The sequence below is a fragment of the Littorina saxatilis genome, linkage group LG1, assembly GCF_037325665.1.
Source record: "Littorina saxatilis isolate snail1 linkage group LG1, US_GU_Lsax_2.0, whole genome shotgun sequence".
Classification (NCBI taxonomy): domain Eukaryota; kingdom Metazoa; phylum Mollusca; class Gastropoda; order Littorinimorpha; family Littorinidae; genus Littorina; species Littorina saxatilis.
This window is the reverse complement of record NC_090245.1, coordinates 90,906,377-90,933,106: the sequence shown is the minus strand read 5'-3', so window position 1 is coordinate 90,933,106 and position 26,730 is coordinate 90,906,377. Positions and strand designations below refer to the sequence as shown.

Genomic DNA, 26,730 nt, shown 5'->3' with positions numbered 1-26,730 from the left:
GAATTACTTCATATTCAGTAAAGGGGACATGTTTGTTTATTGTTGTTGTTGTTGGTGGTGGTGTTGCAGTTGTTGTTGTTGTTGTTGTTGTTGTTGTTGTTGTTGTTACTTTGTTTTTGTTCTGTGATTCGGTTTCCTCGTTTCGTTGGTGTTTTTTTTAATGTTTGTTTTTTATACAACGATATTCAAAAGTCCTACATATTTGTTTAATGATCTTGCCCTGTGCAATCTTACCATGTAAAATCGAATATGAAAATAAAATGTTCTAAAAAACAAAATTTAAAAAAATGAAACACGCCAAATCCTGTCTTTTGTCCGAAGATTCACATTCAGAATTTTGAAGCACTCAGCAAAATTACACCAGAGATTTTAACACGCACTTTGGACGTGAACAGCACTCACACACACACGCACACACACACACACACTCACTGACACACACACGCACACGCACGCATGCCGGCACGCACCGCGCACGCACACACACACACACTGGCACACACACACACACACACACACTGGCACGCACACGCACACACATACACCGTGGCACACACAAACACAAACACACACACACACACACACACACACACACACACACACACACACACACACACACACACACACATAAGACACACACACACACTGACACAAACACACACACACTTGACAAATCTTAGTAAAGCGGGTATGAGGACTGAACAACATCACTAGTTATGGAGACGTAAATAGAAGCCCTACCGGTGCCGCGAACGCCATGGCTAACTTGTTTTTTTTTTTAATGTTTTTGGGGTTGTTTTTTTTCCAACGTACAGAATACTGAAAGAAAATGGGTGTGGAGAGAAAACTGGTGGACAGTGAATTGCAGTAAAAAAAAAAAACAAGCTCAACCCATAGAAATTCAGTTTATTGGCCATGTAAAAGATTCGCCTCAAAGACGTGAAATACGTACGCTCTTCTCCGGGTCGGTTAAAAAAGAGTTCCCTTGCTTTCTTTTGGCTTTGCCAGTATTTCAAGCGTACTTGGGGTCTTGCTGTTGTTGGTTTACCGTTCAAGTTGTTTGTTTGTTTTTATTTGGTCACGTCGTCTTTTATTTACTTTTTTTTTTAAACTGAAGGGTTTGCAAAATATGAACAGAATACAATATATAGAATTCTAAAAGGGAAGCTTGCTATAGCCTACATTAAATGAATAGGTACGCTAGTGCTTACAGAAAAAATGTGAGAGAAAAGAATACACACACATACACACAATGTGACAATGAAAAGAGACGAAGAAAGGCTGCGCAAAAGAACACAAAAAAAGGAAAAATGATACCGTCCCTGGGTGGGCTCGAACCACCAACCTTTCGGTTAACAGCCGAACGCGCTAACCAATTGCGCCACAGAGACGACCTGCTCCCGTCGAGAAAATGTAAAACTATAAACGACCTCTGCATGTCGTGAGTTAATGAGCAACACTTCCTGCAAGTTTTCACTGAATCTGTAAGCTACATCGTTGCGTTTCCTATGACCAAATCTCGGCAGCAACTGATAAGTTCACCACTTGCTGGCTTCGGTGACATTCAAGTTCACTTTCCTTCCTAAAACTCCCTATCATGCCTATGTCTCGCCAACCTCACTACTTTGTTTACAATCTCCACACGTAAGGATTCTACTTCCGGTTGGCAAGCTTTGTTGTCTGAGTTCTTCGTTGTCTGTGAGTGTTGGTTGTTACCGTATTTACTTTGCTGAGCTTACGCTTTGCTGTTTGTGGTGTTTGATGTCCTTAGTTTAGAGTCAAGCTTTCAAGGTTTATTTAAATGGTTGCTGTGGAATTGGAAGGGGCATGATTCTTCTGTCTTCATCAGTTCATGCATCATCTTGTCGACCCCCCCCCCCCCCCCGGCCTCCTTCCACTATGACAATAATATATATCTTATGATCTCTTTCTCTCTCTCTCTCTCTGATTGTATCTCATTCTTCCGCTTTATTATTGCGCATGTATTTCTGTTGTAATTTGCAAAGGCCTACTTCACATTAGATTTGCACACAGTGTAATTTTCAGATGAAATTGTGATCTAGCTGCAGAAAGATTTTTCCCAATGACTGAATGAGGTATTGATTGTTCAATGTCCAGTTAATTCTTGAATAGACCCTATTGGTATTCTAAGCTCTCGCAAACTTCAAAGCTTAGCGAAGCATGTGGTACAGCTATAGCTCGCGCGAGCTGTGAAAGCCGAGATTCGAAGTTCTCGCAGCGTTCAAAGCATGCATAATAAACAACTTAGAGCGTATGTGTCTCGCAGATCTATATTTCGTGAGAGCTGCTCAGAAACCGAAAAGGTCTATTGTTTACACCTGTTTTTCCCTTGCAAAGAGGTTTATATATGCCATCTCCTCATATTTTTTAGATGTGAAACATCGACTGCAACCCATGTAGCCCTTAAAATATATAATTTTCTTTTTTTCAAAAACCTATTGCATTCTCTTTTTCCAGAAATAAACCAGACAAACACAACCAAAGAAGACTCTGACTGGCTCAACCATGTCGTCTGATGCGAACCCAGATCAGCTTGACCTTGACCTATTACCCAGTGCCCGACGCCACAGTGCCAGCGACGCCACCTTTAAACATGTATCTCCGCCCAAGAGAGCGCCTTCTGCAGCACTACGCATGTTCTCCCCGGTCGACAGTGATGACTTGGAAGTGGAGACAGTTCTTGGTGATGGTGAGACTCTTCTAACATTGTGTTTTGTTGTGTGAAAACGAGTAATATACTGTTAAGTTAACAAACGTTTGTAGGAATTTTGTTATGCATTATTTTCTTAAAAAGCCACCAGTGGTGTTTAAAAAAAAATTAATTCATCAACAAATTCCCACTGTGCACTGAGACCACCCAGGCTGTTCATTTATGTGTATTATTTATTGGTATGTGACTTTAAGTGAAGGGATGGTCCAGACCTGGGAACCCGTACGATTTCGCCGTATTTTGTACGCTTAAATGTCTAAAATACGATCAGTACGATCAGTGGAAACAAAATACGATCAAAACAATCCTAGACTATTTTTCTTCACAAGCGCATCCGAGTTTTAGTCACCGAAAGTTACACACATAGGTTGTCAGGGCCAGATTGTCATTCCTGAATATTTAGCCGGACACAGTTTATTTGAATGATTACATATAACTTTACAACTTTTGATCAGTGACAATAGTTTTTGTCATTAAACATTGAAAGAAGTATTTGTATTAAATGTATTGATCAATTCATTTGACAGAGCACTGGACGCGTGCAAAGCATATTTGAATCATGGATGTTCAAATGCTGTGTGGAGTACACTCATACTTCTGAAAATACACCAAGTTTGTTTGAGAATACTTCAAGTTCAAAACAGGGGTTCCCAGGTCTGATGGCCTTATCCCATGTAAAAGCCTATCCTGATCTGAGACAGTGAGCCAAGCTGTTTACGAGGGAAGGGGCAGTTTAGTCACAATTAAGACCTCGAGTAGAATGTTTTTTCCCTGATTGAGTTAAGGAGAGCACATGATGATGTTCTTTTCCTTTCTTTAGAATGTGTAGTAAATTTCTTTTGGTTGCACTGTTGCTATTCACACAATTCTTCATCAAATATATTAATAACTTTAGTGCGTCAATGCTGCAGGTGGAAGGGGTCCCAGGTCTATGCATGGGAACTTTGCTCGCTCCAGATCCACCGATCACTTTGATCCAGCTTCCAAAATTGCACAGTCTCCATTTAGGGTGAGTTTTGACCTTTTGTATCCATAACACGCCAAACGCAAAAAAAAATCTTCTTTTTTTAAATTTAAGTTAAAAATGTTAAAATCAGGTGTTATTTGAGAGGGCGAGTGTGAAAATGAAGGTACATTAACAGACATTCAGGGGCCCAAGGACCGTTATGCCGGGGTGGAAGTAGAGATAAGCGCCTACTTCCCAAGAAATGCTCCATATGGCTCCGTGTCTCCAAACACCTCTGACAGTCAAATCCAGCTCCTGGCCTTCACGTGGCGGGCCCTGTCTTCGACTAACAGGAGAAGGGATGCAGGCGGGTCCCTGGCGCCTTAAAACCAGCTGCTTCGGGCAGATGGGGCTCGTCAACCTTGGATGGTCGCTCATCTAGGAGAAGGACAACTCCGATTTCAAAACCCGCACTGCCTTGTGTGCGCCTTGGGAAAGGCAAAGGCTACGAGAAGGAAAACTTCGACAACAAACCCGGGTAGAGTGGACTCGACAGCCCAGCAAGGCAGCTACTCTTGGGGAGGAGGCAACCCTGAGTAAGAACCTCAACCACCGAAGACGGAAGACAGCAGCCAACTTGGCGTGGGGAGAAAATCGGCTGTCTACGCTTCCACGATAATATGGCCGTACAATTATCTTTACATCGAACGCAGAAGAAGAAGAACAGACATTCTGAACAGAAAATCAAATTGGGTCTTAATAGGGGGGGAGATCTTAAAACATAATAAATAATTATTATTAATTATTATTAATGATAATAATAATTCCACTGTAATAAACATTGCATTAAGAATATTTAGGCCTACATATGTTTTAGTTGTCAACTTGCAATGGTGCTTCTCTGAGTGTAGGTGTCTGTGGGTATCTACTGTATGTGTCAGAGTATTTGCACATCTTATCCTAAAATTGTGAGGTGTAACTTTGTCTCTAGGCCAAAAAAAATAAATAGTCTGTTTACGGTAACATAGGCAAAAAAAAAATAGGATTGGTAAGTCGGGATTAAAAAAAAATAAAAAATTCCCATAAAAACATATTTTTAAGTTATTTTGCCAAAAAAAAAGACTTTTTTGTGTTTTTTTTTCCAAATGCCAAAAAAAAGTCTAGGGTCGCGCGAAAAAATAGGGTCGGTCGGGATACCGTAAACAGACTATTTTTTATTTTGCCCTATCAAAATGTTTTCTTTGGTACAGTGGAATCCTTCTTTTAAGACCTGAACAAATCTGAGAAAATTGGGTTTTAAAAAAGAGGGAGTCTTAAAATAGGCGAATTTTACAGAGGTTATGAACAGAAAGTCTGAGAAAAAAAGTTCTTAACAAGAGGCGAAGCCATCAAGGCTCACGTAAGAAATCGACAAACAGTAACACAAACTCAATCACTCCGTCACACATACACACACACACACACACACACACACACACACACACACACACACACACACACACACACACACACACACAGAGAAAGAGCATAGGTGAAACTGTGCAAGAAAGCGAGACACTAGATCTAGATCTGTCTGTCTGCATGTAGCCTACTTACAGGGACACGACTGCCAAATAGTCTCGGCCCGCTCAAAATAATAATGACCGAGACTTTCAGTACTTTCTTCGCGTGACGTCTAACCCTCTTACGTCATAATGTGACGTCAATGTAATGTGACGTCTTCAAATGTTAGAGTTTCTACCACAGACATACACACGCACGCACATACGCACGCACGCACAGACAGACAAAGTTATGATCGCATAGGCTACACTTACGTGAGCCAAAAAGGAGGGAGTCTTACATTGGGGAGTTCCACTGTAGTTGATGATCCAAGGAAAAAACTGTACATATTGATGTGAAATGTCCTGTATCTGATTGCAGCCCTCCACAGTGATGACCAACTTGAGTAGAGGAAATGTCCAGACTACAACCCCTTCCATTTATCCTTGTGAGTCTGTGTGTGTTTGTGATCACAATCATGCTTGTGAGTGATTTTTCTGTTCACTAAGTACTACATTGATCTATCACAAACTGACTATCTATGTGCATGCAAGCATACACAAAACATAATACGGAAATTGACTGATTTTCTTGGTATGTTCCTCGGCTTTTATGTCTATAAGAAGGAATACAAGAAATTCAACACCCACTGCGGCAGCGATTGGACCTCAGTAGGTCTTCCAGACACGTTCTATGTCCAAGATTTATATTCAATATATTGTCCGTTGTCTGTGTGCAGCATTAACAGTGCATCAGTTAGCAGCACAGGGAGAAGTAGTGCTACTACAGCAAGAACTGCAAGATGGTAAGTGTCTTGAGTATGGTTCAAAATTACTTGGTTATTTTATTCTCAGGGATCTTGTTTACTCAAATTGTTCTGTCTGTTTGATGTATTTTTACTGGTGATAATCTGAAGAAGAAGAAAATGAAATTGGCAACTCAATCACACTTAGATATTGATATGTTGTTGAAAACGAACATTTTTGGAAGAGCCTTACTTTGTCATTTGCCATAATTATGTATGACAGGGCTTGCGTGTTGTCCTGGAAAATGCTTCAAAGGTGATTTTTGCCCGTTCAACTAGTGCAGTGGAACACTCCTTTTTAGCTTACAATGCGGGCGGGGATGTAGCTCAGTCGGTAGCGCGCTGGATTTGTATCCAGTTGGCCTCTGTCAGCGTGAGTTCGTCCCCACGTTCGGTGAGAGATTTATTTCTCAGAGTCAACTTTGTGTGCAGACTCTCCTCGGTGTCCGAACACCCCCGTGTGTACACGCAAGCACAAGACCAAGTGCGCACGAAAAAGATCCTGTAATCCATGTCAGAGTTCGGTGGATTATAGCAACACAAAAATACCCAGCATGCTGCCTCCAAAAACGTAAAATTCCACTCGTGCAAAAAACACGAGTGTACGTGGGAGTTTCAGCCCACGAACGCAGAAGAAGAAGAAGAAGAAGAAGAAGCTTACAATGTGACACCTTGGTATAAAACTTCCCTTTCAAGACATAATTTTATCCAGATTTTCTATGCATAACATCTGTAAATTGACCTCTATGTTGAAGTCTCCCCACTGTTTAAGACCTGATTATCTCAACAATAAAGTGGAGGTCCTAAAAGCGGGGTTCCAGTGTATAACACTTCTCTCTTTTCCCCAAACTTCATACCTTTATACACTACGAAGGACCAGAATGACAGATCAACCACCTTCAAAGAAGCCAAGACCATCATCAAGGCCAAGCAACACAAAAAGTGGTTGCAGCAGCACCCACACTACAACAAAAACGACGCCTTTCACCTGCTCACAAGGTCTGAGCTGGTCCTCATATTCAGGCTGCGGACAGGCCACAACCGAATGAACCACCACCTTTTCACCAAGTTCAGAATTGGCCAGTCAGACCAGTGCCCTTGTCAAACAGGCAGCATGACAACGGAACACCTGCTGCAGACTTGCCCACTACACGATGGCCTCAGGAGCCAGATCTGGGCGGAGGCGACCACGGTGCAAGGGAAGCTCTATGGCAGTCTGGACGACCTACAGCGCACGGCAACATTTGCGCGGAGAACCGGCGTTTCCATCTGAGTGATGGACAAGAAGAAGAAGAATACCTTTATACCTTTACGTACCATATGCTAGACGTAACGCTCAAACATTCTTCTCTTTGTTCTCTTCAGGTGTTGATGTTAACAACATTGATGAGAATGGTTTCACGGCACTCCACTGGTCTTGTGCGAATGGACAGCTGGGGACCGTGGAATTTCTGATCAAGAATGGCGCCGATGTAGGGGTGGCAGGAAATCAAGGGGAGACACCTCTTCTGCTGGCTTCCTGCTACGGCTACATCGAAATCGTCAAGTTTTTGCTGTCCATCGCTGTTGACGTCAACTATTGTGATGAGGTGAGTGAATGAATCGGCAATATTTTTCTGCTTGAGAACATTTTTGAGTTTGGTTGGTGACTTTGTCTGTTTGGTGACTTTGGTTTGGTTCTTTCTTTGCAGTGACTAGCATTATTTCTGCCTTGCGTGTGTTTATTCAACTTTTTGTTGTTGCATAATTTACAAAATTCAGGGCTTCTTGCACAGGTCTAATCTAAAGTTTTTGTATTTATTCCTGCTTAGTTGTGATGCTATGTATGAGATCATGCCCAGTAAAAATGTTTGCATCCTCAGTCTCAGAGCTAGGTGCATGCCTCTTATGCATGTCTGCCCTTCTCTAGCTCTTATCTCTTCACCTACATCACCAACACCCACACCCCTTGTCATGACGCCTGTGTTGCTGTCCTATGTTCTCGTGGGTTACATAATTCTGTGTATATATGGATACAAGTACAAATTCTATCAAAAACAGACTTAACAAAAAAAAAGTTGCATCATGAATGAACTTTGTAATTGCAGGGAGGTAACACAGCCTTGATGTATGCAGCGTACAACAACCATGCACCCTGTGTCACTGTCATCTTGGAATTTGGCTGTGACCTGACAGCCACCAACGAAGACCAGCTCACTGCCTTTGACCTTGCCGTAGCACAAGGAAATAAGTCAGGTACATGGTACTGAAGCTGTAAAATGGCATTGTCACTGCAAGTGTGCTTTCCCTGTGGCAAACATGGGTTGTGGTACATACCCTATATAGATATTCTTGCCATTCTTCACACTTTCAGGGCTAACACCTTTCCGGTTCTTGCTGGAAATCCGGTTCTTGCCGGAAATCCGGTTTTAGAAAACTGTTAAAACCGGAAAATCCGGTTTCTTAATGTAAAACTTTGTTCTTTGTCCCTTCAAGATAATTTAAAAAAGCCTCAGCTTCTGGGGGGCGCCGCCGTGGACTCTGGCCTTTCAGGTTTTTCACTTCTTTTTTTGTGTTAGCCCTGCACTTTCTGCCTGTTTTGCATATTCCTTTTTAGTTTCTTTTTGACGCAGTATATTTTCATGAGTTGTTAGATCCTGAACAAGCTTTGATGTGTATCTGATTTTAGCAGATGTAGTGTAACAAGCCTTTGTATCCAATTTCCTTTGTATCTGATGTATAACAAGCTTTTTTTTATCCTACATACATGACAGAACTGACACGTGTAGTGCTTTAACTTAATAGCTCGCATTTCAAAATATGTATTTAATAGGTAAACCTGGGGTCATACAGCAAGCCATGTAGCATATTCTGTATGTATCTGATTTCAGCAGATCTTGTGTAACAAGCGTTCATGTATCTGATTTCAGCAGATCTTGTGTAACAAGCGTTCATGTATCTGATTTCAGCAGATCTTGCTTCACAAGTGTTGGTGTATCTGATTTCAACAAATCATGCGTAACAAGTGTAAATGTATCTGATTTCAGCAGATCGTGTGTAACAAGCTTTGTTTTCTGATTTCAGCTCAGCAGGCTATTGAGCGCTACATGCTGTCACTATTTGACTGCGATGTCTCTTGAGGAAACGCTGTCACTAAAAGCTAGTAACTGATATCATAAGCCACACGTGGGGCTCTTGCACGAGAACAGCCATGTGATGTGTTAAGCTGTGTCTGGCCTACTTGCCGTCTTTGTCTGACAGCGATGTCCCTTGAGAAAATGCTGTCGCCAAAAGCTGGTATCCATTATCCGGAGTCACACAAGGAGGACTCGCACGAGAAGGGACCTGTGCTATGTTCAGATGTGTCCGGCCTGCAGCGAAAGCAGTTCCCAGACATCAGTCCATCAAGGAAAATGCTTAGTTAAAGAATGTGAGAACTGCCAATTCTGCTGGCAAATTAGTAACTTACAGGTATGCACACGCACAGAATAATGCCATACCTTAAAGGTTGTGGAATTTGTTTGGCAGGCTAAGTACTAGACACGGAAGCATTTGGCTATGCTGGAAGCTGGAATTCTGGCTTTTTGATATGTGCTTGGGCAGTATTGTACTGGAGGATGATAGAAGTCTGACGTAATTAAAGTTCAGAAAAAGCTTTTGGACCCCACATGTGCCTGTGGAATGTGTTCATGCGGAACAAATAAAGTGGCTGGAAACAGATGTACTTCTTCATCAGCATGACGGAAAGAACTCTTCCAGATGAACTGTCACATCCTACGGACTGGACGTGGATGATTCAGGTGTATCAGGTAGTGCCAAGAGGAGAAGATGGAAATGGTCAAGTTATCCTCTGCACTGTGCATAAGAAAAGTGCCAGCAGTTGTCAAATTATATGTCAAAGCGTAAGCATGTCTGAAGCTGTAGTTTCAATGTGCTTGCTCATACTTTAGTGTGTGTGTGTGTGTGTGTGTGTGTGGGAGGTGAAATAACTGAATTTGGTTTACTTAAAAAAGGATACATGTACATGTACATATTTTCTCAAAAGAAATATTTGTGAGGTCAACAGATGAAATATAAATGTCAGTGATGGAAGCAAAGCTGCTGTTCAAAGCGTGTGTGTGTGTTGTGTGTGATGGCTGTTGACCCAAGCCGGGTGGCAACAACAACAATGATGCAAAGTTGACTACATTATGTTCTTACGTAGAGCTCGTCACACTAACATGTCCTCTCTATCCTGTGTCTCGCAAAGTTCTCTCTCACTCTCTTGCATGTGTAACACAATCCAACTTCAGCTAGAAAGGCAATGCAACGCAAATTCATTCTCTGGTGGGTGTCTAGCTCAAGATTAAAATCAGGTATTTTTTTATGCTTTGAAAGACAAATTCACGTAAAATTAAGGTGCAAGAACATCTGGTCAAATCCCTTTGAGAGAGAGCAGGGGAAAAGAGCCACGTCTTACCTGATGTGGATGACATTACCTGATTTTAATCTCAAGCTTAACACCTACCGAAGTGTGAAATTGTGTTTCAGGTGGTTAAAGTGTGTGACAACTCATCAAGTTACTCATTACATGGTACACAGAAAATTAGGCGTCACTTTTGTTTCAGATGTGACAACGCAGAACCATAATTATGGTAAAGAAACCTGAAAAATACAAATATTAATAATAGCCATTTGTGTGTGTGTGTGTGTTAAAGAGTCCTAGCACTGTTCATCTTTACTCAAAGTCAAACAACTTTCTGATGCAGCTCTGACTAGCAAAGTTAGAGAGTGATTAGGTAAGGTTTCAGAGTGAGAGAGGAACCGTAGCAGCAGTTGAAGGACAAGTTACGCTCTTTCTGCACCAGATATATATATTTTTTTTTTTTTTTTTTTTTTTGTTAACGCCCAGCCGACCACGAAGGGCCATATCAGGGCGGTGCTGCTTTGACATATAACGTGCGGCACATACAAGACAGAAGTCGCAGCACAGGCTTCATGTCTCACCCAGTCACATTATTCTGACACCGGACCAACCAGTCCTAGCACTAACCCCATAATGCCAGACGCCAGGCGGAGCAGCCACTAGATTGCCAATTTTAAAGTCTTAGGTATGACCCGGCCGGGGTTCGAACCCACGACCTCCCGATCACAGGGCGGACGCCTTACCACTAGGCCACAGTGCCGGTGCACCAGATATATTCCCGCACAATTCAAGATAAAGTCTTTTGGACACAATCATATATCCTTTACTCATTATTGACATGTTTACAACAAAGAATCGTGAGAAGTAAACACACCAGTGAATAGTAAAAGCTTATCTGGCTCGGCTGGCCTGTACATTTCCTCTTTTGTTGGCCATTTTGACTGGCATTTTTTAAAAATAATGCCAGTTTTCGCAAACACACTTGTCCCTGCTTTTACTACTTTTTATGCTCCTTTAGGATTGATTGGTATTCATTTACCATTAATGTTGGCTTAGGATGCTGCTGTAACATGACCTAAAGTGCATGACACCCCAGTGTTACCTTTAGCAACAGTCGGATGTACATGTTGATGCATTCACGCACACAAACAGAAGTTATATTTTCAAAAATCATATATGTTTAACACTGTTTCTTGTTACCACTAAAGTACATTCATCTCATTAACATTTTTCTAACAAACAAACAAAGAAAACGATTCCTTTAAGGGTATTCGAGTTCGCAGCATTGCAAGTCTTGTCCATAACGGTAGTTTGTGAACAAGCATGATCTTTGTTTCTAGTTTGGACTTCAGGACTGGATTTTTGTCTGAACGTCAACTTTCACCACCATGTCTCCGCCAATGACCTTTACTGCCTCCACCATGGCGTCAAGGTCAAAAGTCAAGGCTGGTTTACTGTCAACAACTGTTGGCTTCTGTCCGAACAGGTGTCCAAGCTGCAAAAGAACAAAACTGCGAATGAAGCATCTTTTTTCCAAATTTTGGCAGAGCATCCTAAAATGTTTAAATAATGAACACTTAAGCCTGTTTTTTTCAACCGTTCAGGTGATTAAAGCTACCTAATTTCACATAGTAAGCAAACAAGACTATCCAAAATAACTGAATATAACTGATGTGTATTAAAAAGGAAATTGTTCACCAAATAGAACTGCAAGAATCTTTTTCCTAATATTTGAATTCCAAATTGTTTATCAGCTTTTAAGTTCAAAATGTGTACATCAGTAAAAAAAAAAATCACCCACTAATGACGATATGAGGTCATCGAAGACATTTATCCACAAAATGAAAAATTGTCTGGGGATATTATCTGGAAGAATCTGTTCATGATTAATATTTGTTCAGTAGTTTTCTGAGAATCGCTCTACACACACACACACACACACACACACATGCGTACACATACACCACCACTCTCATCTCGATTCCCAGTCTATATGAAAACATTTAGTAAAAAAAAAAAATTGTCTCAAAATCACCATAATACCTCAACAGCCTTTGGATCAGTAACTCCTGGTTTCAAAAGCACCGACATAACATCACCACCATAAGTGTCATGAAAGAACAGCGCAAAGTCCCCATAGACACTCTGCAAGAGACAAAGGACATTTTTTATTCAAGACTGTATTAGTGTATAGTTCCGAACTTTTTTCAGATGTGGCTAAAAATTCAATACAAGTTTACAACCTTATTTTTTACACTGTGATACCTGTATGTGTGTGCATGCATGTTTGCATGGAGCAAAAGTGTAATCTTCTGCTGCTTGATGCAAACAAAGCAAAAAACACAACAAACATGCTGAATCCCAGATAGCTTTGTAAGAAAACAACTTACTTACTTACTGCCTTTCACGCCTGGTGGCGTGTAGGGCAGCGACTAAGAAAGCAAAGAAGATCAAAAAAAGGAGATGAGTCCCCCCCCCCCCCCCCCCCCCCACACACACACACACCCAACAACAACAAAATACACAAACCAAAAGAAGAGACAAAGAGAGAAGCAATGGTTACATCAAACAGAACCAGAATTAACCATCCCCTTAGATCAAAGATGACGTCAAACATACACAACCCAATATCTGTCTTGGAGAAGGACTTACGAAGTAAATCAAGGTGCATGACAAGTACAAAAAAATCACCTTGAGGTTTTGCAGGAGGATGTGAGCGGGGTCAAAATCGGTGACGGGCAGAGTCTCCTCCTTCACAGCATTTGCAGGGGCTCTCCAGGGTTCAGGGTATTTAGCTACACACACGTCCTTCACTTCAACCCCCTGGTGTCCTCGGGATAGCCACTGGGTAGACAGGTGGATGACCACGTCGTACATGTTGAGAGGGGGTCTGAAAATCACCTGTGCAGAAGAAAACAATTCCCTGCTGATGTAGCAAGTTATGCCATGTTTGGCCCTTTCCTGTGCTGTGTTCGTCATGAACAGTACCCTTGGCTGATATTAGTTCCAATTCTTTTTTTAGCTTTCATAGGTGGTGTAGGTGTCTTTTCTTGTGCTTGTTCTTTCTTTTTGTTCCGAAACCAACTGTGTTTTCCCCCAACCTGCAGCTGTGATCTGTTGTCCCTGAACAAAAACCTGTTCCCACAGCGATATGTTTCTATTCACTGGGCTCTGGATGAGTAAAACCTTGATCATTTAGAGAAAACATCCTACCCCTAAAGAAATGTCACAGTAAACGGAATACTTCTGAACAATTGAAGTCCGGTATCATATAGTTTTAAAAACTGTCTCAAGAAATGTGGAACTCTAACCTAACATTTCTTTTCAAAATGTGCAGCTATCTTCATGCGGCATGCAGAAAAAAGAAACTCAAGAATAAATATCTCAAAGAAAACCAAAATAATACGTAAAATAATGTTCCAGTCTAAACTGACTCAGGACTGCAGTAAGCAACTAACATACCAAAACATCAAAAGTCCTGTTAATATACAGTGAAACCTCTCTTTTTAGAGCTCCAAAAACCTGAGAAAATCGGGTCCTAATAATGTCTTAAAATTGAAGTAAATTGCAATGTTTGATCAGAATACGACAAGGATAATATTTCATATAGCCCTGTGAGGTTACCCTCAGGGAAATTCGAGCTGCAAATTCGAGCTGGGGAAAGCGAGCTGCCATACAGTATACGGCACTACTCCCCTACCAAAAGGGGAGGTGTCTTAAACCGGGGGGAGTCAACAATAACCACCACCTGATGAATGAAGGGAACAAGACGACCAACCTTCCACTGTGTGTCAGGCTGAGACTGTAGCACTGTGAGAGTCTGGGCGGCCACAGCTTTGAGCCGGTTCATGATCACAGGGAGAGGCGGTGCTGTCACCTTGTCGAGGAAGCTCTCCACTGTCAACACAATAAACACTTTTCCCCTGAACAAGGCAAGAGATCATTTCTATCTAATTTTGTTTTATCAACACACTAACCGACTGTCTCGTGTATGCTAAACCTGACCCACTTTCCTACATCTGTCCTTATTCCAAATATATCCCATCGTGGAACCCAAATTTAAGTCTGAAAGACACACAGTAAGTATGTCAAATAAAAATAATTTTAGATAGAAATTTCTCTTTCAGTGTCACGTTCTGATCATGTTGCAAGTATGCTCTCTAAGACTTAGCGGTACTGTAATCTCAAGAGCACCTACCATGCTACATTAACAAATTGTTACATGTAAAAGAATGATCCTGATCGACTGGAGTCTCTCATATCAAAACAATTACTCAATGTCTATTTCTAATGTCCATTTTCTTGTATCGTCAACGAAGTGTACGGATTTTAGGACATCATCGTCATACACACAGAAACGCTTCAAAATAGAACAGGCTTTTCATGGAAATGAAGAAGAATAGCCTACTTCAAACAAACAACGCAGTAGGGAACCTATTGCCTGTGAAACAAGGCCACTGACAGATCATTACCTTTGTAATCATTTCCTGAGACGAGCTTGAGAAACCTGAGAAAACCCACAAGTGGCGACCTGAAAAACAAGATTGTACATTTTTAAAAGTCATTCTTCAGTAAATACGCGCTTTGATCTTTATTTCTACTCACATACTCTGTGTTTTGAGGAGATGTCTCCACAAAATCCAAGGGTAATACCTAACTCATGGCAATTGGATCTGTTCTTTAAAACAACACAAATTTTCACTGAAACAGCACCCATCAATTTACAACCAAACAAGAGGCGAAGCCATCAAGGCTCACGTAAGAAATCGACAAACAGTAACACACACACACACACACACACACACACACACACACACACACACACACACACACACACAGAAAGAGCATAGGTGAAACTGTGCAAGAAAGCGAGACACTAGATCTAGATCTGTCTGTCTGCATGTTGCCTACTTACAGGGACACGACTGCCAACTAGTCTCGGCCTGCTCAAAATAATAATGACCGAGACTTTCAGTACTTCCTTCGCGTGACGTCAAACCCTCTTACGTCATAATGTGACGTCAATGTAATGTGACGTCTTCAAATGTTGTCAATGTAATGTGACGTCTTCAAATGTTGGAGTTTCTACCACAGACATACACACGCACGCATGCACATACGCACACACGCACGCACGCACAGACAGACAAAGTTACGATCGCATAGGCTACACTTACGTGAGCCAAAAATATCAACATATCAACAAAGAGCTACAGTCAGACCTGTCAATAATAACCCCCCCCCAAGGAACTAACCAAATATCCCTATCATAAACAAGTGGTCGCAATTGAAAGGTGTATTATATATTAAAAAAAAAAAAAAATCTGATCAGGGATCCTTTAAGGTTGTCGTTATCGAGAGGCGGTTGCCAAGGCAGTTTTAACTGGATGAGGAACTTCAAACAGACAAAGCATAGGATGTCCATTCGACTATCATCTGGAAGATACTACTACATTGCTAAGTCTTTTTCATTATGCTTTTGTGAGCTTGTTCTGTCTTTTTATTAGAGTTTGTGCTATATTCCGCCCTTTCTAGCCATTGTTTTTTTCTTTCTCTCTTGGTTTTTTTTCTTTTTCTGTTTATGTCTTCCCTCCTGTAATAATCATGTCGGACAGTACGACTAACTCAACGCTGCCGGTGTTCATCAAAAACAATAACCTGCCTGCCTTTGAAACTAAGGAGTTTTCGACAGCTGAACTGTGTGCGGCTGCAGAAAGAGCCAGCGGTCATAACTCTATAGAGGGTGCCCAACGCATCGGTGGCCTATGGCGTGTGTACCCTGCTACCAAAGAAGGTAGACACACCTTACTTATCGGTGGTTTTGTTGTGCGGGGGGTACAAGTCTCTGTCACTGACAAAAATCCCTTCATTGTGCTAGCAGCGGATGGTAGGCAGGATGAGAGCCCTTTGACTAAAGTCACTGTGAGTAACTGAGACAGACTTACACAGGAGCAGTGAAAGGCAGAGGGTTCTGAAAGAGGTGCACCACACTTCTCTCCACCACCAAGTCAGGAATGTGACCCAGTAACAACTGTGCTGACAGCCATCTCTTAGCCAGTCGCACCGTGGCGCAGAATGATGGGTGATTCTGCTGGACCCTGCGATATGTAAAAAAGCAAAAAGATAGAGGAAATTCAGCATAACAAAAACATTTCAACTTTCACTAACCGGCATACTTACAAAATTATGATGAGCTTACCTTAGTAAATGAAGTGTAATTGTGGTTTTATCGACCACAATGTAGGCTATCCCTCTGTATTTTTGCATGGTAGTTACTGAAGGGTAAAGGCTCAAAAGGACAGAAGAAGGAAAGAGCACTGCACGTCTGCACCTGACACAAACTACACGGTCAATGACAATTTCCCACGTTCGCTCTCACGTGATCTTCGTCTCGGAATTGTGGGAGATTAAAAAAAAAAAAAGTGTTATCTGCCGAGAAAAAAAATGTGTTATCTTCCGAGAAAAAAAAATGAACAGTGCACAATTGATTTCAAGCCACCAAGGGGTAAGGTTTGGAAAATGTGAATCATGGCATACAAGTTTGCATTAGTTGTAGCATGGCTGCTTTAGAGAACAGTTTGAATCTGCAGAGAGATCTTTGTACAAAATGGTTGCTCTGATCGACAGCCAACCTGTGGCTGATGGGTCACGGTACATACGCAACACAAACTTTGCTCAACAGCGCACATTCTTCCAGGTGTAAAATAATGTTGATCCACAATGCAAATAAATCTACAGTATATATTTTGAGCATCACATAGCAAACGCTAAGCGCTCACCCCTGCAGCGTTGTTGTCATTTCAGGCAGCATGGTGATTTCAGCCTCCACTGCCAGAGACTCTGGTGTGTCCTCCATCTTGAGCATCCCTTCAGGGGAGCGAACCATGCGCAAGACTCCCACCTCACGACTGACACCCAGCTTGAGGCGAAACACGTAGCCATCCTGACACAGACAAGAAAAGGCTAATATTCTGGGAGCATTTCCTCAAAATGGAAATGGGCACCATCACAGATTTTCAGCTCAAAAACCTATTTTAAATTAAGGTGAACAAACAAGGTATACAATATTTTTTAAATTTTATCCTGAAACACAGACAAAAAAGTCTTAAAATGGAAGAAAATTTAAGTAGACAAAAGTGACACTGGACAAAACTAGCAAAGTGTTATCATAGATTTTTACAATGCCTGCATTATAAATACTGTTTTCATATTTGGTGTTGAACGATGTTACCTGAAATGGCCCTTCTTACTCAAAAGCATCATAATGTCAAAACAGTGCAAGCAATCCATACAAAAGACAACCCCCCCCCCCAAAAAAAAAATTTTTTTTACTACTCCCTCACTTTTATTAGTTTTAAGACACTGCTTTCTCAAATTATTGATTCATAATATATGTTAATCAACCCCAATTTGAAGACTTCCTCCCTTCTTAAGAACTGATTTCCCTCGACATGAGCTCCACTGTACAGCAGTGATCTGCACAGAAGTTGACACTGCACAGCGCTTTACCTTTAGAACGTCCACATGTGTCTCCTGGACGTTGACCTTCAGGCCAAGGTCAGACAACTTGTCGCCGAGGTCAACGAGATACAACGTCTTGAGGTCTCTGATCCTGTCAATGTCTTCTGGCCAGTGGCCGCTGCCCTCCAGCGAGCAGATTACTGCAAACAGAAAACAATTTTTTGTGCATAATAAGGAGACAGACAACACAGGTAGGCAGGCATGCAAGCACACAGGCAGACAGACAAACTGGATGAGAGAAAGAGTGAAATCAACAAAGAAAGAAGGACAGATTATAAGAAAGTCAGAAGGGCAGAAAACAAAAAAGAAATGAAAATAATCCCTCACCTGTCATGGCTGGCGTGTAGAGCGGAAGTGGGCGATTTTTTTCTTTCAGTAGGTTTTCTGATGTCAGCTTCTCCACTGCAGGGAGTGCTGGGAATACCTGTGCCCAGATAAGAACATCGTAATCACCCAAGACATCTAGCTACCACAACCTCCTAGTAACAACAAACTATCACTCTGTGTGTGTGTGTGATGTGGCTGTGCATTATGTTAGCTTAAAAAGCCCTATGGGCCAAAAGCCAAATACAACCTTGTTAATGTTAAACTTTTTCTTGCAATGACATTCTCCTGCTCTGAAGCACTTGCCACTATGCTGTAGATGTTACAAATGATGTGTATAAAGGTAACTAAGCTGTATGTTATACACATGCAAGCAACAACAAAAAGACCATAGTCTCCGGTCTTATTGTCACCAAATTATCAGACCATACATTTTGTGGGTCGAGTGTTGCAGGGCTTCGCTCGTTTTGGCATATATGGTTTATATGATTTTTTCCTGAGTGTTTGTCTGGAGTTTTCTCCTCCGTAATATTATTATAATATGTGGTTACATTTCTCTTCCTCACTCTTCCCACAACTGACACTTAACATTCGTGGAGACCAAAACATTTTCCTCTTAGGATACAAGTTCTGACATGAATATTTAAGAAATGAATCAGATGCAGGACAGTTCAACTTGCCCTGGCGACCACCTGTCAATAACAATCACCCACACACAACAACCTTATTCTTCTTCTGCGTTCGTGGGCTGAAACTCCCACGTACACTCATGTTTTTGCACAAGTGGAATTTTACGTGTATGACCGTTTTTACCCCGCCATTTAGGCAGCCATACGCCGCTTTCGGAGGAAGCATGCTGGGTATTTTCGTGTTTCTATAAGCCACCGAACTCGGACATGGATTACAGGATCTTTTCCGTGCGCACTTGGTCTTGTGCTTGCGTGTACACACGAAGGGGGATAAGCCACTAGCAGGTCTGCACATAAGTTGACCTGGGAGATCGGAAAAATCTCCACTCTTAACCCACCAGGCGGCAGCGACCGGGATTCGAACCCTCGACCTTCCGATTAAGAGGCCGACATCTTACCACCCCGCCACAGCGCCTGTCTACCCACAACAACCACCCTAAAAGGATCCTCGACAACTTTTTCTTCTATACATAGCAACAACCTGTCTACAACCCCCACTTTTGCTTGGTCCCTTGGATGGTCGCTATTGACAGGTGTGACTGTACACGCAACACTGCCAACAGTACACACATCCTCATAAGCACTGAAAACCACACACACCTCAAACATCCAAAAACAGATCGACTGCCAACGTTCCAAATTCAGAATGGAAAAACAAAAATGGTAGGTAATTGGAACGTTTATTATTGATAAAATAATATTGATAAATACAGGTAAATGTAACGTTTTGTTTTGTCAATAATAAGCGTTCTAATTACCTACCATTCATGTTGGTTTTTTTTTATTCACACCCACCTCAGAAAACCTAAAGGCAGCATCGACGCCAGTCACAGCGTTAATCCTCAGCGCCAGGTCTGGCAGCTTTCTCAGTGCCTTGCCCAGATCTTCCAGCACCTGACGAATGTGGTAAATATGTTCTTCCCCTGTCCCGTAGCCTGCTCCGCTGCTTCCCTCTTTCTTCTTGTCTTTACTGTTACTGTTGCTGCTACTGCTGATGTCAGAAGTCTCTCTGACGATTCGGCGAGGGACGTACAAAATGTTTTCCAGCTGTCGGCCAACTGTATGTATCTCTTCAGAGCTTATACCTGCGTGTCTGAAAAAGAGAACAGGTCAATCACACACAGCAAAATCATTTCAAAATATACATTTCTTCCAGCATGGACTACTGCATACACCACCATGAATAGTTCTGGGAAAAGTCACATACGCTAAGAATCTGGAGACAAATCTCAACCAAGTGCTGTTTTCTTGTTAACTCTAAATAAGTCTAAAGTTCAGCTTTGAACAAAAAAATGTATTCAAATGTTTAACACATCTCCATTGTTTCATCTTGTTCTAGATCCCCCTCCCCCCCCCTCCCCCCCCCCTCCCCCCCCCCCCCCCCCCTTTTCTTTTCACTATCCTGCTCTGCTGACTTATCGTTATTCCAGATTAGCAAGCCCACCTGGTTAGCACATGTGTCACAATTTTGCTGCAGACGCTCCTTTTCTGGTTGAGCCCTGAGGAAAACGCCCAGACCACTGCTTCTGAAATGCCGCCATCCTTGAATCGACGAAGCTCAGATTTCTCTCCCCAGAACTGCCTGAAGTCTGCTGCCTGTCAAAGAGACAAATGGTGTTATTCTGATAATCCCTTTTAGGGGCATTCTCTATCTGTGTCTTGAGTTTTCATGAGGCAGAAAAGTTTCAACTGCACACACTGAAACAGCTAGCACAGTACAGTGGTACTTGCTAAATGGGGGATTTCTGAAGACAGGGCATGCACTGCCAGATGACACTTTCTGTTGTTCCTTAGTGCCTTAAATTTACCAAAACATACCTGTCATTAGAGGACACCTGCAGTGTAGGGACAGGTTTGGTTGGTTCCAAACGTGTTCTCTTATTGCAGGTACCAGTCTGTACCATTCCATTCACAGTGCTCAAAGATAAAAGCTTTCATGCATCCTTTTTCTATCAAAAGTACTGATGCAAGAATAAATCCTATTGGTGAGGAGCAACTATTTAACGACTAATAATAGAACTACTACAACTACTACTAATAATGATAATAATAAAAAAAATTGTAACAATAATGACAGCAAACCATCGAGTTCTGTGCTCTCAACACTTTACATATCAACTATGAACAAAAACACATTTTAACATTGAAAACATATCAATCCTGACTTAATGATAAGAAAATAAATGTAGAACACCACAATTTACTTTAGTTTACTAAAAATGTTTGTGATTTCTCTGGTTTCAAAGCTTTGAGGCAAATAGTCTTGTTCTCAAAACGTTTATTTTTCTGATACTGAAGTTTGAGACAAATAATTTCTTCATTTTTAGATGGCAAGACCTCCTGTGCTATACATCAACATGTAGTTTACACCTGTTCTCACCTCCGGTGCATTAGCAGGGGGACCCCGGTCCAGGAGGCGCAGAGAATTACTCTTGTGAGTCAGGAGGCCAAAGGTCAAAGAGCAGTCGCTGACCTGTGTAGGTGGGTCTTCTGTCAATGGCCACTGTACAGAGAGAGAGAGAGTAAAAAACGGGGGTTGATAATGTTGACCCAATCTTGAGCATGTTGTGAATAATACCACCATAAAATGTATTCTTTAAATTTAAAACGAAACACAAATACGCAGTCACATCAAGACACACAGAGTCACATCAAGACACACAGAGTCACATCAAGACACACAGTCACATAAAGACACACACAGTCACATAAAGACACACAGAGTCACATCAAGACACACAGAGTCACATCAAGACACACAGAGTCACATCAAGACACACAGAGTCACATCAAGACACAGAGTCACATCAAGACACACAGAGTCACATCAAGACACACAGTCACATCAACTGATCAAGACACACACAGTCACATCAAGACACACAGAGTCACATCAAGACACACACAGTCACATCAAGACACACACAGTCACATCAAGACACACACAGTCACATCAAGACACACACAGTCACATAAAGACACACACAGTCACATCAAGACACACAGTCACATAAAGACACACACAGTCACATCAAGACACACACAGTCACATCAAGACACACACAGTCACATCAAGACACACAGAGTCACATCAAGACACACAGAGTCACATCAAGACACACAGTCACATAAAGACACACACAGTCACATCAAGACACACAGAGTCACATAAAGACACACACAGTCACATCAAGACACACACAGTCACATCAAGACACACAGAGTCACATAAAGACACACACAGTCACATCAAGACACACAGAGTCACATCAAGACACACAGAGTCACATCAAGACACACAGTCACATCAAGACACACACAGTCACATAAAGACACACACAGTCACATCAAGACACACAGTCACATCAAGACACACACAGTCACATCAAGACACACAGAGTCACATCAAGACACACACAGTCACATCAAGACACACAGAGTCACATCAAGACACACACAGTCACATCAAGACACACAGTCACATCAAGACACACACAGTCACATAAAGACACACACAGTCACATCAAGACACACACAGTCACATCAAGACACACACAGTCACATCAAGACACACACAGTCACATCAAGACACACAGAGTCACATCAAGACACACAGAGACACATCAAAGCTTGATCCTTCTCCTCCCTTCCTCCACACTGAACTCCCGTTCCTTATTTATGCGCAAGACGAACAAACCTTCGTTGCTATCAGCTCTTATCGCATTTTTACTGATCACATGACAAAAGCAGCTGCTGCCATTGGTCAACTAGGAACTGTGTATCAATTGATATCGTGCAGGAAGTGCCTAGTGAATCTGATATCGTGCAGGAAGTAGTTTATGAAGTTTAGTTTTGAAGAAAAAAATCTCACCTGAAGGAAACAAATGTCTCCCTTCTTTTAAAATCACAAATTTATAAAAGGAAAGTAACTGCATCAGAAAGATTAAGCTGTGCAATGACGAAAAAAACAACTTCTCCCACCCAGCTTTTAACAGAGAAGCAGTAGAAAAGAATGTTACAATCTTACCGACTGAGGTGGTTGGAACAGCCATAAACAAGGCTGACCTTGAAAATATCAGTACTCAGAAAACTGTGAAATCTCAGCGCACATCACTCACAAACAGGCAGAACATAAGCAGACAATTTAAACAGTTCGCACCTGCATGAACCATTCTTCACCTTTCTTAGTCGTAGCCATACAACATCAACCCTAGGCATCTTTCAGTTTCACACAGTTACAGCGCCTTCGGAGGACGCCATTTTGTCGTCTGCACTCAGTTGGACTGTGCTTCGACAACATTATTATGCAGTCCATCGACGCCGACAAATACCTGGAAGCTTTCTTGGACACAGAAAATGAGCCAGAGGACTTCACTGATACAGCCTGGCGCATTTCAGTTCCTGCCATCGTTCAGAATAGCCAAATCGCACAGTCAAAAAGTCTACGCCGGACTGATGAAGTAACTGGGACTTTCGTACTTCGCTGTTCCTTCAAACTCCACTGAACTTGTTAGCCTTTGCTTGTGATCTGTTTAGACCGTATATTTTTGTTCTGTTTGCATTTTAAATGCGTTATTTTTGTCTGAGAAAAAGAAACTGTTACTGAAAAATAAAAGTAAGAGCAACGAAGTTCAGTGCGAAAGCAGAAAAAGACAAATCCAACATTTCCTACATGGCAGTAGCCTCCCTTGCGTTTGTCCGACTTCTTGAGACACGGGTTAATGGTTCCTACTGTTCCGAAATCGAATGCGATAAAATCGTTATCGTTAGATTTGACCCTGATATCAACATTTATCAGTCTGAATGTCGAGAAAGCTGAAATCATATCAGGTCGAGGCGGGAGCCGAGATTTCAGCTTTCTCGGCATTCAGACTGATAAATGTTGATATCACGGTCAAATCTAACGATAACTAATACTAAATTTGCAGCTTTACAATTAATATAAGCAACAAGCAAGACCTGTGTAAAAAAAAAAAAACTGTTTGCACACATCCCGCATCCTTTTCTAGCAACAACATCACACACCCACACCCACACCACACACACACACACCCACACCCACACACACCACCTGCAAACAATTCTTGTAAATCCCTAAATCTTTCAACTCAAACAAAATCCCCCTGAATTTCACAGAACGTACCACAGGGGATGGTTGTGGTTGAGGCTGTATGAGAATCACTCGATCGCCCAGACCCTTCTCCAAGACCTCCAGAATGCTTGGCAACACTGTGGTAACCAAATCACCGCTATGATCCAGAGATCTGTCTGACAGCTGGAAGTTTTCAACCATCTTGTTCAGGCTTTCTGGTGTGAGAGAAATCCTGAAAACGAAAAGTAACAAAATGTATTGTCTTAACACATAGGTTGTTTATCTGTCATCTGAAAAGAAGTATCCTGGAGCCGTTTACTGCAGGTGACTTCACACACACAAAAACTGTGTGCTGAAGGGACAAAAAGAACATGGACAGGCCCCGAGTGAAACTGAGACAAGCAAAAAGAGAGAAGGAAAAGGGGAGGATAATCTACACACCACACTTGTATATTACGGCAATTATCTAGATTGGAGGATAGTCTACACACCACACTTGTATATTACGGCAATTATCTAGATTGGAGGATAGTCTACACACCACACTTGTATATTACGGCAATTATCTAGATTGGAGGATAGTCTACACACCACACTTGTATATTACCGCAATTATCTAGATTGGAGGATAGTCTACACACCACACTTAGATATTACCGCAATGTCCAGATTTAGCCTCGTGTGAGCAGTTGATTGTCACACTGAATGGCTCTCAAAAGGTTCACTCTTTTTTTTTTTTAAAGGTAACATCACTTCCACAGAGCTATATCTTGAGTATGCTAATACTGCCGTCACTTTGAACAGTTCATGAGAAAAGTCTCCAAAAGTATATTATTCCCTTCTCAATCAATGTATTTGTCTCTTGGTTAACAAGCAGTACCCGCTATTACGAGCTAGTCGTGTGACAGAGAGTTTTCTTGCACACGAGACTGTAGATGTTTCACGACGGCTTTAGCCGGAGTGAAACAGCAGCAGTCGAGTGTGCAAGAAAACTCTCTGTCACACGACTAGCTCGTAATGGCGATTATGTCTCACAGCTTCAACAGAGGAGAGAACAAACACGTTTTGCGTACTCACGCTTGATAAACCTAAACACAGGAGCAGCCATTGTGGAGAGATCTACTTTTTGACGAAAGTGACCGAACAACTATAAATGACGTCTCGGAATATGTGAATGACGTCACAGTCATCGTCACAGTCTGTATCTTTTGAAGCATCGCAATCTTCATGACGTCTTTCTGTGTCTGCATCCGCGAAATGTTTGTTCTTTCCGGGATCTTTGTCATCTATGTTCACAACTCTGTCCTTATAGTGTCAGACTAACAGGCCTCCTGAGCGAGCCACTTTCCAAGGGCAGCTAAATTCGCGTATGGAAACAGTACTGTCGTCTGGGATGCCGTTTTCAGTATTCTGAGCGTTGAAGAATTTGTAAAGAGAAGAAACGATAACAGCAGGAGAAATAAAAGTCGTGTGTGCATTTTGGGGGGACGATTTCGAGTTTGAATCCGTTCTTGCACATGCTCCAAAGCGCGTAACATACAATCTTGCACACGTTTGCTTTAGTAGTGGCAAAGAAGGAAAGCGTGTGACATACATTAATTCAACACAACAACAAACAGTTTTGAATATTAAAGAGCAATAGAGCTCAAAATACAGAGGCCATAAATTAAAACAAAAACAACAGATCTGAATGTAAAAGGCAGAAGAAATCAAAATACTAGGGCCATAATTCACAATAACAACAAAAGTTCTGATTGTTAAGAACATAAGAAATCAAAACTACACAGGTCAACAGCAGTAACATTTCTGACTGTAACCAGCAGAAGAACCCAGAATACCAGAGGCGGAAACACCAAGCAACAACAACAGATCCGAGTGTACAGATCGCAAGAAGACGGAGCTGCATTCACTCCCGTAAAAGGGGCGGGGATGTAGCTCAGTCGGTAGCGCGCTGGATTTGTATCCAGTTGGCCGCTGTCAGCCTGAGTTCGTCCCCACGTTCGGCGAGAGATTTATTTCTCAGAATCAACTTTGTGTGCAGACTCTCCTCGGTGTCCGAACACCCCCGTGTGTACACGCAAGCACAAGACCAAGTGCGCAACGAAAAAGATCCTGTAATCCATGTCAGAGTTCGGTGGGTTATAGAAACACGAAAATACCCAGCATGCTTCCTCCGAAAGCGGCGTATGGCTGCCTAAATGGCGGGGTAAAAACGGTCATACACATAAAAGCCGTGGGAGTTTCAGCCCATGAACGAACAAACAAACACTCACGTAAAAGTGTAGTCAAACTTGAACTGGAAGCAACAGGGCACCATGAACAGGTGATCAAAATGTTGTGCTGCGTCCCCCATCAGACATCCAATGGCAAGACTTGCTTCGTGGCAAACCTACACACAGAGCAACAATCCCCATTCAGATTGAAAACGGCTGTATGAACAATTCTGCAAAATAATACGTTAACTAGGAACCCCCCCCTTTTCTGACTATGTTTTTTTTTCTCTCCAGATTCTCTGTCCAGAACCTCAGTAAATTTGTCAATTTAAAGAATCCCTCCTTTTTACATTTAGTCAAGTTTTGACTAAATGTTTTAACATAGAGGGGGAATCGAAACGAGGGTCGTGGTGTATGTGTGTGTGTGTGTGTGTCTGTCTGTGCGTGTGTGTGTGTAGAGCGATTCAGGCCAAACTACTGGAC

General features: G+C 41.9%; 2 protein-coding genes and 1 non-coding gene across 4 annotated transcripts in view; 1 reads left to right on the top strand and 2 right to left on the bottom strand.

The window, feature by feature from the left end:
- Nucleotides 1–1,317: 1,317 nt before the first annotated feature.
- On the bottom strand, nucleotides 1,318–1,391 carry Trnan-guu (transfer RNA asparagine (anticodon GUU)). The gene has a single exon. It is a non-coding gene; the product is annotated as a tRNA-Asn (tRNA).
- A 246-nt stretch (nucleotides 1,392–1,637) lies between these two features.
- On the top strand, nucleotides 1,638–10,645 carry LOC138983840 (ankyrin repeat family A protein 2-like). Its single transcript, XM_070357183.1, has 8 exons — nucleotides 1,638–1,698; nucleotides 2,479–2,710; nucleotides 3,643–3,740; nucleotides 5,601–5,667; nucleotides 5,959–6,024; nucleotides 7,390–7,613; nucleotides 8,112–8,259; nucleotides 9,088–10,645. The coding sequence occupies exons 2-8, from the start codon at nucleotides 2,527–2,529 to the stop codon at nucleotides 9,141–9,143; spliced, it is 843 nt and encodes a 280-aa protein (XP_070213284.1). The 5' UTR covers nucleotides 1,638–1,698; nucleotides 2,479–2,526; the 3' UTR covers nucleotides 9,144–10,645.
- Nucleotides 10,646–11,208: 563 nt separating this feature from the next.
- LOC138983826 (nucleolar protein 6-like) overlaps nucleotides 11,209–26,730 on the bottom strand; it is a 34,754-nt gene continuing 19,232 nt past the window's right edge. For both annotated transcript variants that reach the window (XM_070357162.1, XM_070357170.1), the window contains exons 10-23: nucleotides 26,308–26,423; nucleotides 24,086–24,266; nucleotides 21,323–21,445; nucleotides 20,387–20,538; nucleotides 19,738–20,035; nucleotides 18,257–18,353; nucleotides 17,918–18,069; nucleotides 17,188–17,351; nucleotides 16,354–16,506; nucleotides 14,881–14,939; nucleotides 14,187–14,305; nucleotides 13,100–13,309; nucleotides 12,452–12,553; nucleotides 11,209–11,903 (exon numbers count right to left, since the gene is read on the bottom strand). In XM_070357162.1, the coding sequence (XP_070213263.1) occupies nucleotides 11,757–11,903; nucleotides 12,452–12,553; nucleotides 13,100–13,309; nucleotides 14,187–14,305; nucleotides 14,881–14,939; nucleotides 16,354–16,506; nucleotides 17,188–17,351; nucleotides 17,918–18,069; nucleotides 18,257–18,353; nucleotides 19,738–20,035; nucleotides 20,387–20,538; nucleotides 21,323–21,445; nucleotides 24,086–24,266; nucleotides 26,308–26,423 (2,073 nt within the window). In that variant the 3' untranslated portion in view covers nucleotides 11,209–11,756. The remainder of the gene's footprint in view (nucleotides 11,904–12,451; nucleotides 12,554–13,099; nucleotides 13,310–14,186; nucleotides 14,306–14,880; nucleotides 14,940–16,353; nucleotides 16,507–17,187; nucleotides 17,352–17,917; nucleotides 18,070–18,256; nucleotides 18,354–19,737; nucleotides 20,036–20,386; nucleotides 20,539–21,322; nucleotides 21,446–24,085; nucleotides 24,267–26,307; nucleotides 26,424–26,730) is intronic.